Source organism: Lagenorhynchus albirostris, chromosome 15 (assembly GCF_949774975.1).
Source record: "Lagenorhynchus albirostris chromosome 15, mLagAlb1.1, whole genome shotgun sequence".
NCBI classification, from domain to species: domain Eukaryota; kingdom Metazoa; phylum Chordata; class Mammalia; order Artiodactyla; family Delphinidae; genus Lagenorhynchus; species Lagenorhynchus albirostris.
In genome coordinates, this window is record NC_083109.1 from 23,386,461 (window position 1) to 23,401,478 (window position 15,018).

At 39.9% G+C, this 15,018-nt stretch overlaps 1 protein-coding gene across 3 annotated transcripts in view; it reads right to left on the bottom strand.

Moving 5' to 3' along the window:
• PHF20 (PHD finger protein 20) overlaps positions 1-15,018 on the bottom strand; it is a 133,111-nt gene that overhangs the window by 18,602 nt on the left and 99,491 nt on the right. For all 3 annotated transcript variants that reach the window (XM_060122866.1, XM_060122868.1, XM_060122867.1), the window contains 3 exons: positions 8,027-8,125; positions 7,216-7,380; positions 6,066-6,244 (listed from right to left, as the gene is read on the bottom strand). In XM_060122866.1, the coding sequence (XP_059978849.1) occupies positions 6,066-6,244; positions 7,216-7,380; positions 8,027-8,125 (443 nt within the window). The remainder of the gene's footprint in view (positions 1-6,065; positions 6,245-7,215; positions 7,381-8,026; positions 8,126-15,018) is intronic.

Sequence of the window (15,018 nt, forward strand, 5' to 3'; positions counted from 1 at the left end):
TTGAAGCAATTCCAAACCAGGGCCCTAAACCTTTAACTACCCAACCAAATGGATAGCTCTGGAAAGTGGACAGCGAGCTTCTGATACTGTCTGGAGGGTGGGCCACCAGCCTGGCCACAAGGGAAAAAGCTCACAGTCCTCAGCCACTTGGAGTCAGATAGGCCCCAGGATCAAAGGGCTTTTATGGGCTAATCATATCAGAATCAACAGGGGCAGAGCTGGAAGAGAGACTTCAGATAAGATGCGATCCAGATTCTTCCATTTCCAATGAGGAAACTAAAGGCTCAGAGAGAAAGAAAAGGGTGTGAGACAACAAAGGCAGTTAGTAGCAGAAAACAGACTAATAATTAAGAATGAAAGCCTCTCTCACCAATGACTTCATGTCTTAAGAACTAGGATACACCAAAATTGAATCAAAAACACCTAAGTTGAAAATTTCAAAATAACGTTTTTCATGTGGGTCTGGCTAATACACATTATTCATTTTTAAAAAGTTTAAATTGGAACTTCCCTGGCGGTCCAGTGGTTAAGACTCTGCACTTCCACTGCAGGGGGCATGGGTTCAATCCCTGGTTGGGGAACTAAGATCCCGCATGCCGTGTGGTGGGGTGAAAAATTTGTTTAAATAAATATTAAAAATAAAAGTTTAAATTTTGCGGGGGGGGGGAGGGCAGCTGTGCCACGCGGCTTGAGGGATCTTAGTTCCCCGACCAGGGATTGAACCCAGGGCCCCGCCCTCCAGCAGTGAGAGCGCTGAGTCCTAACCACTGGATCGCTAGGGAATTCCCCAAAAGTTTAAATTTAGAAGTGAACAAGAACAATAACAGAAAAGATAAAATATCTAAGAATAAATCTGAAACTAAGAATAAAAACATGCAAGGTCTGTGTAAAGAAAATTTTTAAATATTTGAAGGACATGGAGACTTAAGTCAATGAATGGTAAGTTGTACTTTATTCCTGGATAGCAACAGTCATTATAAGGATGACAGTTCTCCTTGGATTAATATATAAAAATAATGTAATGCCAACAAAATAATAAATTAATAGCTCTGGAACTATATAGAAGCTGATTCTAATAGCCAGGAAATTTATTAAAAAGAACAAAAGGGGGTACCAGCCCTACCAGATATTTTAAAAATATTATAAAGGTATAATAATTAAAATAGAATTGTACAAGTAAATATATAAACAGACCAATGGAAGAGAGAATCCAGAATGAGATCCAAACTACATATGGAAATAGAGTAAATAAAGGTGGCGTTTCAATAATAAGGCATGGTGTTGGGACAACTGGGTAGTGAGAGCCTTCACCTTATACCAGGATAAATTCCAGGCGGATCAAATATTAATACAGTTTTTAAAAGATAAATGAAACCGCAAAAGTACCAGAAGAAACCATGAAAAATTCTTTTATTGACTTTTCTATAAACTGTTATGAACTTCCAATGAGGAAGCAACTGCTATTCAAATCTCAAAAGCCATTAAAGAAAAGTTTGATATATTTGACCTCACAAAAACAAAAAAATCTATAAGACAAGCCAAAAGATGGATGACAAAGTGGGTACAAATATTTGTAACTGTTCTCACAGCTGATACAAAAACATATCTACAAAAACCTTGCACAGGGACTTCCCTGGTGGTCCAGTGGTTAAGACTCCATGCTCCCAATGCAGGGGGACCGGGTTCGATCCCTGGTCCGGGAACTAGATCCCACATGCCACAACTAAAAGATCCAGCATGCCACAACTAAAGATTCCACACACCGCAACTAAAGATTCCACACACCACAACTAAAGATCCTGCACACCACAACTAAAGATCCCACACGCAGCAACAAAAATCCTGCACGCAGCAACAAAGATCCTGTGTGCCACAACTAAGACCCAGTGCAGCCAAATAAATAAATAAATTAAAAAAAAAATCTTATGCAAATGGGTATGAAAACAACCAACCATCCAACAGAAAACTGAATAAAGGACATGAACAGGCAGGTCAAAGGAAAAAAACACATCTTAAATAAAAAGATGTTCAAAGCAACCATTATAAGAATAAAGTAATGTAAGGGAACTTGAATTAATATAAATTAATGTGAAATGAAACCAGCCTAATAATATACATACACATTAGTATTTCTAGATTCTAGGATTACATGTAAATATCAATTAATTCTTCATACCTTTATGTATTGCCTGAAGTTTTTATAATAAACATTTACTACTTTTACCACACAAGTGTTATTCTCATGAAAAACTGTTTATAGAGTATAATTTTCATTTATATATGCATGTGTATGTGTGTATTCTAAAATAACAACAGTGATTTATCCCTGGGTAAAAGTAATCTGGGTAATCCTTTTTTCTTTGTAGTTCTTGGAAAATGCAGAAAATAACAATCATAAAAATTTTTTAAGTATATTAAAATAAATTACAAAATGGCTATACTAGTAGATTGTTTTTTCACTTATCTGAAGAGCAAAGATAAAGAAGTTTGATAGTACTGTACTGACAAGGGCGCTGGTAAGACTGTGCTTTGGTACACCAGGGAAAGTTTATAGAATATTGCTATGACACCAGTATTTGTCAAAATAATAAATGCACGCCTACTTTGGTCCTGGAATTTTACTTTCAAAACTTGGTCCTACAGACATACTTACACAAAATTATTCATTACATCACTGCTAAGATTAGAAACAATCCAAATGTCCATCAACAAGGGAAGAGTTAAATAAATGATGATCCATCCATTATGCAACCATTAAAATGAATGGGGAAGCTTTTTTAAATCTGAAAATGGAATGGTCTTCAACATATATTATTAAATGAAAAAAAGATACTGAAAACACTATGTATTAAAATAACATTGTGTTAAAAAAAGAAGATGGTTGTACAGCAATGTAAATGTACTCAATGCCAGTTCACTTAAAGCCACATATATTTAAAATGGTTAAGATGGTAAATTTTATGTTATGTATATTTTATCACAAAAAGAAAGAAAAAAAATGGAGAGTATATATTTGATATCGCTTGTTTAGCCACTGAATGTTTCTGGAGTGATACGCAAGAAGATGACAAGGGCTGCCTCCAGGGGAAGCAAGTAAAGTTTCTAAAATGGGCTTCTTATTAAAGCTGCTACACAATTTTCACTGGGGTCCAACACCTAATGTTACATATTTGTTGCTCTAGGACAAAGGTCAGCAAACTACAGCCCACAGGCCAAATTCAGCTTGAGTCCTATTTTGGTAAATAAAGTATAATATGAACATAACCATGGTCATTCATTTTTCTGTATTGCCTCTGACTGCTTGGGGCAGAGTTGAGTAGTTGTGACAGAGATCACATGGCCCAAAGCCTAAAATATTTATTTTCTGGTCCTTTAAGAAAAAGTTTGCCAAAACCTGCCTTAGAGCAATTAAAATAATTTAAATATTAAATGGGTTTCCTGATGCTCATTTTTTTATGTGGTACCCAGATTTCTCAAACATTCGTGATTACTAAGTAGGATTTTAACCTTCCAGTGATTTAAATTAGCACTGGTAAATAAAATCAAATAATAATATACATGAACAATACTGCTACCAAATAACGAAAATGATCAAAGAAAACTATTTCTCTAAAGTAATCTTCTAGAGAACAAATTCTAAATGTTTTCTAGGGTTGTGCAAATTATCAATGTAAGTTTAAAATTTATTTTAAGAAAAAATGATCTGAACTTTCCTAAATGATGAATATATTTAAAACTAGACGAATACATTTTAAAACTTTAAACTGTATTGTTCCACTTAGCTCCCTCTAAATTTATGCCTTTTGCTAAAGTTACTGAGCGGAAAAAGGTACTCTGCTCACAATGACAGGTATAGTCAGAAACTGTCCCTCTATAACACAAAGCCAGCTGGACAACAAGTGGACAGCAAAGAAGAGTCTTCTACAACAAAACCCAAGGTGTTCTGAAGTGAGCTCGTCACCACAATGCCAGACAGGAAGCCACAGTGCTGAGCTGAGCTGCGGGGAAGGTCATGTGGAGCTTGGGAAGCAGGCAATGGAATTCAGTTCCTGACTCTGCCATGTAACAATGGTGTGGTCTCAATTTTTTCAAACTTAGTTTCCTCACAGCACAAAATGGCACTTCAAGCTCTACCCCCGCAAACACCCCATGATCCTTGCCACTTACAGAACAGTCAATGGAGAAAGTACCATGGTGGATCAGAACTGCATCTCTTATACTGATTAGCTAGAAGAGCCTTGCCAAGACAGGCCTTCGTTACTCACCCACTAATGATTTCTAAGGACAAATGAGGACCAAATCAGGCTTCCAAGGCCCAGAACTGAGCACACGCCCAGAGAGACAGGATGAAAACTAACGATCTTCAACATACTTTTATTTCATTTATTTATTTATATTTATTTTTGGCCACATTGGGTCTTTGTTTCTGTGCATGGACTTTCTCTAGTTGCAGCGAGCGGGGCTACTCTTCATTGCAGTGCACAGCCTTCTCATTGTGGTGGCTTCTCTTGTTGCAGAGCATGGGCTCTAGAGCGCAGGCTCAGTAGTTGTGGCTCACGGGTTTAGCTGCTCCACGCATGTGGGATCTTCCTGGAGCAGGGCTCGAACCTGTGTCCCCTGCATTGGCAGGCAGATTCTTAACCACTGCACCACCAGGGAAGCCCTTCAACATACTTTTAAAGCCAAACTTAAAAAAAATTTCTACTGGAGGGGAAAAAAAACCAAACAAACGGTTTTCATGTTACATAAGTTTTTGAATTATATTCCACTGAGCTTCAGAGATTCTACAAATGGGTGTGTTTTATAAAATGAGACTATTTTAGAAGACAAACAAAACAAAAAATGCACACTCCAAGCTTAAATGTTAAGACAGCAGAGCCCACCAGTACACATAATTCTTTACTGCTAGGCTAACTTATTATCACGCTGTCCTCAGAACAAAGTTTTTCTTCCCATCTCTGATTAACCAAAGTGACTACACAGCATGCTGTTTAGGAAAAGTCCCCATACAACGGCCATGTTCATTAGGCTTGTCTCACAAAAAAAAGAAAACAACTGAGCCACTGAAATGCTCCAGGTTGGCAACCACCGCTCACAACCCCACCTGCATATTAGAGCTCATGGGAAGAGGCCAGCCATTCACATTTCTGAACTTAAAAGTGAAAATTATTCATTTTGAGCTTCCCAAACTACTGCTTTTATCTGTTACACATTTGGGGGTTCTGTGAAAAGAGTCCATTAGGGAAAGGGGTTGTGATGCTGAAAAAGTGATTTGAAAACCACTGACCTAATGCATACTAAAGGTCATAAATATGAGGAGCTATCTGAGACCATTCGTGTATCTTGAATTCTCAGAGGTTGCCATGAAGGCTATTAAAAAAAAACAGAAACTCCCAGAAGAATTCTAACCAACATAAACATGACTTACTTAAAAAGCTCAGGTTCCCTGGAGTCAGCCAGGCAGCAGCCACCTCCACCAGAACTGTGATTAAGAGCAAGAGAAGGGCCAGAGGCAAGCAGGTGCTGGCCAGTGATGGTCTCCCCAAGCAGGCAGGGAGGCCTCCCAACAGGCACATCCCAGAAATGGAGACAACAAATACAAATGCCAAGAAAATGAAGAATAAGAAACAGACAAGTTACAAAACTGGCCTCCATCTCTTTAGGCCATAAAGAAACTTCACCTGAGAGAGAAGATATGGATGCAGAGGAAGATCAAACTGCCCCTCCAGAGATTTGGGCCCCTACTGTTCAACTCCTCACTGTGTGACCACAGGCAAGGCCCTTCCCATTTGCGGGTCCAGCTGGCCCAAGCAGAGCATAAGAGGTTTAGACTCAGTGATCCCTCAAGTCCTCTCTCATTCTAGTCACAGGCTATTTATACCAGCCTGAGATGCAGAGGAAGCTGAGCCAGTAAACAAAGCTCAATTTGCTGCCGACAGTGCTGCCTGCCTGGGGCTTCTGACATGACGTTACTTCTGCTGGCCTCAGACTGTGTTCCCTCAAAATTCCCTCCAAGGACCAGTTTGTGCTCCTCTATACCTGTGTCTCCTGGAAGCTCCACCTACCTGAATCATGAAGTCATTTTCCTCCTGAACCTCACAGATGCAGCGGACCACTTCAAAATTGTAACGGTCCTCCCCATCAAGTTCCTCATCTGGGTTAGTGGTCACATCAACGTCTTGGCCATACTCCTCATCGCTCCAAAGAAAGCTCTCGGAGGAGGAGTCACTCAGATTATCTTCTTCTGAGAAGAAAGGGAAAACAACAGTCACTTTTTAAAATTATAGTTGTAAGATTTTTTAAAAACCCTAGGTTGTTAAGAGTAGAAATGACCTTACAGAACTTCTCCTCTGTGAACTTTCACAGAGCTGGGAAACGCGAACTCCAATCTGTTCCTCAGGCCTGTCATCTACTAACAGCCCGAATGATATGTGCTGCCCGGCAGTGAACTGAACTCCATTTCCTCATTTTCCTGACAGTGAAGCCCAAGGTCAATGGCTGCTCAAGGTCACAGAGCTCACTGGCAGAGAAACTGCAACTCCACATGAGCCACACAGATCATCATCCCTAACGACTCAAACGTGTTCCCTGACCTCACCCCATCCAGCCGTGACCTGGCTTACAGCCCAGTCTGTATCCACAGCCACCTTTAAAACTCTGTAAACAGTGGGGAATGAGGAAGGGGCAGATTCCAGGGATAATCAGAACCAGAATCACTAGATCTTGGTACCTGATTAGTGGTTATTACAGCTAACCTTTACTGATCACTTATTCTATACCAGACACTGTTCTAAGTACTTTCCACATACTTATTAACTACTTTTAAACTCACAATCACCCTGTAAGTTGCTAAAGAAGGGAAAACTTCAAGGTTGACTCAGATTTCCCCGAGCAACCAGGTTAGATGCAGAGGCCACCAACAGGAAATGGAGGAACAGGAGGGGCAGGTGTGTAAGGAGTTGGGGGATAATGGATTCGGTTATAGACACACTGGCTTAGAAGTACCTAAGAGACATTCTACTAAGACCAAAGTTGGAGAGAAGGGAAGTTCTGGGAAGGTACAGCTAATGGCCTATTTATTTGATGTACTTCTTGTTTAAAAGACCTAACAGACTACTTGCAGAAGTCCTGAGAGTAGATTACAGTATCAACATAAATCCAGCCTTCTCAGACTGCCGTGCTGTACAAATGATCAAGCCAGCAGAGCCTCCTTACCAGACATTTTCACTTTCCCTTTGTAGTTTCCAGATTCTGAGCCATGGAGCTGTGGGCTCATATGGACCCCGGGCTTGTGTGAGGACCCACACCTGGTGACAGCAAATGCCTTGGGTGGAGAAGGTTCCTGGGAGGTATCACTGATCTCCTCACTGCAGGGGCATTCTGGAAGAACAAAATCAGGAAGAAATTAGCACCCTCAGACATCACTAGGGCATTCCAGAATCAACCCCATCCAACCAACAGCTCTGCTGTTCAAAGAGCTCAAATGCTCAGAAGCAATTCAGCTAGAACAGATTTAGGGATTAATACTTCTAGCTACCTCCAAAAACCTCAAAACAAAAAGCTTCTTCCTCACCATCACCCTTCTCCCCTTTTTCTGATAAGGTTGCTTTTCTAAGCCAGAAGATACTTTGAGAATAAAATGTGGAATCCCTTTAGCTCCCAAGACTGGAACACTGATTTTCTTAAAAATCAGCATTTTTGTTGGGGCTAGACACACGCTTTTCAAGAAATGAATCCTTTCTTGAAAGGGTTCAGAGATGTGTGTGCAGACAAATACAGTCATTCACCTGCATATCCTCTCCTACAATGGCGCTTCCATCGTGACAGAGCACACCGGCCAACACAGCAAGAGGGAGGGCTTTCCAAATGCCAATGTGGCCTTGTAGCACCCGGGGTGAGCTGAGCCCACAAGCTCCATTAAAGGCCTGCTGGCCTTCCTCTCCTCAGAGGCCAAGACTGGGGAGAAGCAATCCCTCCCTACCTACAGTAAGGAAATCCAAGTGAAACGTCCCAGGGGAAAATTTACCAGGTTTGGTTTTCTTTTTCTTTTTCTTTTTCTTCTTTGGCTTCACCCTCACAAACTCTTTGAATTTCTTCTCTTTATTCTTCTCCTTGTCTTTTGCAGCTAGAATTAAATACAAGTGTAAGTACTGGCATTCTAACATTTTGTTTTCAATGCCGGGATGTTTATGCTTAAGTAAGCAAGCATGCACAATGTGAAGAACTAAAATGGTCAGTAGAACAGAGTTCCAGGTCTGGTTCTGCCTGGGAGGTCACCTTCCATCCTCCTCAGAGCTCTGCAGCCCCTTCTCTATCATCAAGCCTTTAGACCAGAGGCTGGCAAACTCTGGCCCACTGCCTGTTATTATAAATAAGTTTTATTGAAAATACACTATGCTCATTTGTTACATGTTGACCATGGCTGCTGCCACACTTCAGTGGCAGATTTGAGGAGTAAAGACAGAGACCTTATGGCCTTCAAAGCTGAAATATTTATTGTCTGGTCCTTTACAGAAAAAATGTGCCAACCCTACTTAGATCACTGCTCCTGAACACTGGCTACATATTGCAATCACCAAGGGAGATTTTTAGAAAGTGAATGCCCGGGTCCCACCCACAAAGATTCTGATTTAACTGGCTTGAGGTGCAACCTGAACATCAGGATTTTGTTTGCTTGATTCTTCTTCTTCTTTTTTTAATAACTGAAGTACAATTCATATAATATAAAATTATCCACTTAAAAAGGAATAATTCACACCTTCCAAAAACCACAACTTCATTCTCTGCTACTTTTCACAGCAAAACTTCTTAAGTTATCAATACTCCCTGCCAAACTTCTCAATTCAGTTTTCCTAATTCCCCTCTAAAAAGCTTCCCACCTACCACTCAACTGAGACTGTAGTTTTCAAGTTAATAACAGCCTAACCATTGCAAAAATCCAGTTGTTTCTTCTATCTTATCAAACATATCTGTAGCATTTCAAATAATTGACCATGCCTTACTTTTTAGGTGTTAAGATATGTTTAAGCATACATATACCCTGTGACCTAGCCATTCCACTCCTAGATATTTACTCAAGAGAAAGGATAACTTATGTCCACACAGAGTCTTGTATATGAGTGCCCACGGCAGCTTTAGTTGTAATCTCCCAAAATGAAAATTGCCCAAACGTCCATCACCAGGTGAATGGACAAATAATTTGTGGTGTATCCATACAATGGAATACCTCCGACAATAAAAGTATAAACTGTTAATAATATGCAGCAACGTAAGTGAACCTCAAAATAAGTATGCTGAGTAAAAGGAGCCATATAAAATCTAATGCATACTGCATGATTCCATTTATATAAAATTCTAGAAAATGAAAACTAATCTATATAATAGAAAGCAGAATAGAGACTACCTGGGGATGAGAAAGGGGGGAGGAGTAGAAAGGAGGAATTAAAAAGGGGCATAAGGAAATTGCAGGAGGTAATGGATATGTTTACCATTTTATTATGGTAATGGCTAGGTATATATATATATCCCAAATCTCATCAAATTATACAATTTAAATATGTGCAGTCCACTGAACAACAATTAAGCTTCAATAAACCTGTAGGTAGGTAGGAAGGAAGGGAGGGAGGGAGGGAAAAAGAAAGCAATCCAATGGCATGTAGTACATTCACAATACGGTGCAGCCAGCTCTACCCCAGTTCCAAAACATTCCCATCACTCCGAAGTAAAACCACTTACCATTAAGCAGATTCTCCCCAACCCCTCAACCCTTGGCAACCACCAATCTGCATCTGTCTCTATGAATTTATCCATTCTGGACATTTCATATATATACAGTAAGTGACCTTTTGTGCCTGGCTTCTTTCACTTAGCGTAACGTTTTCAAGGGCATCAGTGTTTTTAAAAACACTCTCCAAGTGATTCTGATGTAGAATCAAGATGGATCACAAAGCAAGTGTGGGGTAGGATAAGCAGTCAGGTTCAACTGACTTTAACTGAGCACCTGTGTGCAAATATCACAATATCTCATTTAACCCTAACAACCACCTGTGTATATCATTCCAGTTTCACAGAGGAGGAAATTGAAGCTTGGTGAGGTGATGACACCTGCTTGAGATCATACAGACATTTAAAAACAGGTTCATCTGGCTCTCCAGCACCAAGTCAGCACTAGCTCCGAGGTCCCTCTCCCAAACAGGCATCCAGGAACTGTGCGAGAGGACGATGGGCTGCATCCCCCAGCTGGCAAGCCTGGTTCTACAGATAGAAGTTAATCTACTGGCTAAAGAACATAGGATTTAAGGGTTTCTAAGCTCCCTTCCTGTTAAAATACTCTGCAACTGGGAAACAAAGTTCAACAAACAAGAACTCTAGAAAAGACCTTAGTCTAATTTACAAAAGTACTCTTTCTAAGATTAAGAAACCAGAGCCCCCAAAAATAAGATGACTAAGCCAAAGTCATGCAGTTGATAAACAAAACATGGTTAAATGCCTCCTAAATTTCATTCATAAAAGCTATCAACAATATTTACTTTTCCTCTGATCCCGGAAACAGTCTTCCTCAGGAATAGAAGCAGAACAACTCATTTCTGCACATTCGCATGGCTACAAACACATTATCAGTCATGGTTTAAATTCGTTTATTTAACAAATATCTGAGCATCCACCATGTTCCAAACACCATTCTAGGGAGGAGGGAGGGATAAGGCAATGAACAAAAAAAGACAAAAACCCTTGCCCTCACAGAACTACATTCTAGTGGGTGGGAGCAGAAAGCAAGTAAGTCATATAGTATTTTAGGAGGTGATTAGTGCTATGGAAAAAATAAAGCAGGGAAGGGGGATAGTAGGGATGAGGGAAGGGGAGATTTGCAATTTTAACAGTCTGTGGTCAGAGAATGCCTCGCTGAGAAAAGGACATCTGAGCAAAGACCTGAAAGGAGAGAACAAAACATGCAGAAATCTGGGAGAAGAGTCTTCCAGGCCAGGGACAGCAAATGCAAAGATTCTAAGGACAGGAAGGCCTTCACTGTTCAAGAAATAGGCACAGGGAACACTTCCTAACTCATTCTACATGGCCAGCATTACTCTAATACCAAAATAAGATAAAGACATTACAGAAAGGAAAACTACAGACCATTATCTCTCATGAACACAAATGCAAAAATATTAGCAAGCTGAATCCAACAATGTATAAAAAGAATTATATATCACAGCCAACTGGGATTCATTCCAGGTATACAAGGAAGGCGGGTTCAACATCTGATAATCAATTAATGTAATCCATCATATCAACAGGCTAAAAAAGAAAAATAATATATCAATTGATGTAGGGTATATGCCCAGTAGTGGGACTGCTGGGTCACATGGTAGTTCTATTTTTAGTTTTGTAAGGAACCCCCATACTGTTCTCCACAGTGGCTGTATCAATTTACATTCCCACCAACAGTGCAAAAGGGTTCCCTTTTCTCCACACCTTCTCCAGCATTTATTGTTTGTAGACTTCTTGATGATGGCCATTCTGAACGGTATGAGGTGATACCTCACTGTAGTTTTGATTTGCATTTCTCTAATAATTAGTTATGTTGAGCATCTTTCCATGTGCCTCTTGGCCATCTGTATGTCTTCTATGGTAAAATGTCTATTTAGGTCTTCTGTCCATTTTTTAATTGGGTTGTTTGTTTTTGGATATTGAGCTCCATGAGCTGTTTGTATATTTTGGAGATTAATCCTTTGTCCGTTGCTCCGTTTGCAAATATTTTCTTCCATTCTGAGGGTTGTCTTTTGTCTTGTTTATGGTTTCCTATGCTGTGCAAAAGCTTTTAAGTTTCATTAGGTTCCACTTGTTTATTTATTTATTTATTTTTCATTACTCTAGGAGGTGGGTCAAAAAAGATCTTGCTGTGGTTTATGTCAAAGAGTGTTTTTCCTATGTTTTCCTCTAAGAGTTTTATAGTGTCCAGCTTTACATTTAGGTCTTTAACCCATTTTGAGTTTATTTTTGTGTATGGTATTAAGGAGTGTTCTAATTTCATTCTTTTCCATGTAGCTATACAGTTTTCCCAGCACCACTTATTGAAGAGGCTGTCTTTTCTCCATTATATATTCTTGCCTCCTTTGTCATAAATTAGGTGACCATATGTGCACGGGTTTATCTCTGGGCTTTCTATCCTGTAACATTGATCTATATTTCTGTTTTTGTGCCAGTACCATACTGTCTTGATTACTGTAGCTTTGTAGTATAGTTTGAAGTTGGGAAGCCTGAGTCCTCCAGCTCCGTTTTTCTTTCTCAAGATTGCTTTGGTTATTCGGGGTCTTTTGTGTTTCCATACAAATTGTAAATTTTGTTCTAATTCTGTGAAGAATGCCATTCGTTGGTAGTTTGACAGGGATTGCACTGAATCAGTAGATTGCTTTGGGTAGTATAGTCGTTTTCACAATATTGATTCTTCCAATCCAAGAACATGGTATATTTCTCCATCTGTTTATATGATCTTTGATTTCTTTCATCAGTGTTTTATAGTTTTCCAAGTACAAGTCTTTTGCCTCCTTAGGTAGGTTTATTCCTAGGTATTTTTATTCTTTTTGTTGCAATGGTAAATGGGACTGTTTCCTTAATTTTTCTTTCTGATTTTTCGTTGTTAGTGTATAGGAATGCAAGAGATTTCTGTGCATTAATTTTGTATCCTGAAACCTTTCCAAATTCACTGATTAGTCCTAGTAGTTTTCTGGTGGCATCTTTAGGATTTTCTATGTATAGTATCAATTGATGCAAAAAAAAAAAGCATTTGACAATATCCAACACTCACTCATGATAAAAATTCTCAGAAAGCTAGGAACAGAGGAAAACTTCCTCAACTTCATAAAGGACATCTACAGAAAACCTACAACTAACTTCATAGTTAATGGTGAGAACTGGATGCTTTCTCTTAAGATCAGGAACAAGGCAAGGATGTACCCTCTCAACACTTCTTTTCAACATGGTACTAGACATCCTATCTAGTACAATAAGACAAGAAAAGGAAATAAAATATAAATTGGAACAGAAGAAATGAAACTTTATGCTTTACAAGGAAATTGGCCTTTACTATGAGTAACTTCACTGGAAGGATTTGAGCAAATGTTTGATGGGATTTGATGTACCTTCACCCACACACATATAGAAACAATTGCCCAATCCAGTTTTTGATTTGTAAACTCAGCTTTTAATGACCTTCAAACTAAAGTAACTGTCTCCATTAGCTTACTGAAATGTTAACAGCATTAACCCAATCACTAGCAGGACTGGTTGAAGAGATACCACCTAGGTTCTGGATCCCTGAGACAGAAAGGTCCAGATGCAGGATATAAATTGCCAAATGCCAGGGCATACCCAGTTATCACCTAGTATGGTAGTTCCTTTGGGCTTCTCCAACAACAATCTTTTTTGCATTTCACATTTTATAAAACAGCATCACAACCTTTAGGGAACCCAACAGGAAGTTAAGAAAAGGATGGTGAAGTTCATTCCATACAAATATTCCTGAAGACCCTACATTATTCAAACTCACATAATTCATGACTAATATTTCCAGAAAATAAAGGTATAATGAACACACTTTCATTGGCCTTCCAGCTTTGAAATCATGTGGTTGATGAATTTTGTCAATTTGGTAGGATCTGTATTAATTGAAATTTTATACATAAGGCTTTTTATATCACACAACTTCAAGCTGATCGACTTCAATTTTGCATAAAATACATCTATCTATACCTTAACATGATTACCACTTTACAGAGGAGGAAGTGAAACTCAGAGAAGCTGCAAGACCATAAATTGGTGTATAGAAAAGATGAACTCAGACCTATGGGTCTGAGGACTTGGGCCATGTTGTGGGCCCTGTGCACTGTCCCTGATACAGGAAATGAGCACAGGGCATGGATCTGCTCTACAGTTCAACACCACCACCACCCTTTCCCCGGCTGTGCAGATTTTGCTGGGTGTAGCCAAAATTGTGGATATCTCCCAGCATCTCTTCTACCCCTCCTTCACTGTGCAGCATCTAAGGGATTTGGACAGGACTGACTTCACACTCACTTAAACTTATAAGAGTAATGCCATGCCCCTTGTCACAGTCATAGGCTTAGACAATCTGAGCCTGGGGCAACTGGTTCATAAGGCAGGGACAGGAATAGAGTAATCCAACCCGAACTCGGGACTCTGGTCCAAAGTTTATTAAAATCTTACTTTCTTGTTAGATTTGAATGAAGCAGCATGGAGTCTTAAATGATACTGGCTTCCATCCTCTGACCACAAGGGTTTAACCTGAAAACAGCACTGAGAGGTGAGACGATAAGACAACCAACAGGCCTGGAGCAGTACACCTCCCATGGACTTCCCTATTACGTGAACTAACACATCCCCTTTATTGTGGAATCAAATCGAATTGGGTCTCCCGTTACTTGTAACTAAAAGCATCCCAAGTGCTGCAGCTAGTCAGAAATATGGTCATATTAAGCTTTAAAGAGTCCACTCCTGAGGCTTCAATTAGAGGAGTAAGCACTGAGGATAAAAAGAAGAGATATTCTAGGAAATTGTTCTACAGAAACCTGTGTTCTCTGAACACAGAGGAAAGACAGAAAGCATTCATAGGCTCACCTGGCTTCTGGCTGAAGACTGTAAAGTCACATGTGGCCGTAGGTGACACAGCTCATAGGGAGAACTGCCCAGCAGGGAACTAAGCTAACCCAGGTGAGTCCCTGAGGAACAGGGGTAGACAAGGTGACAACAGGCAGAACTCACTCACTCGTTCGGACTACCCATGTGTACAGAAGTCTCCTACAGGGAGGCACTCCTATTGCCCACTTCAAGGCCCAGGGCCCAGGGCCAGGGCATCCTCCCATGGAATCCTAAAAGACAGCAGAGCCTAAAAGTGAGAGTACGTGTTCTGCAACTAGATTCAAATTGTGGCTCCACTACATGCTAGATGTGTCTATACTGGTTCAAGTTAATCCACTTCATCAGCACCTCAGTTTCTAATCC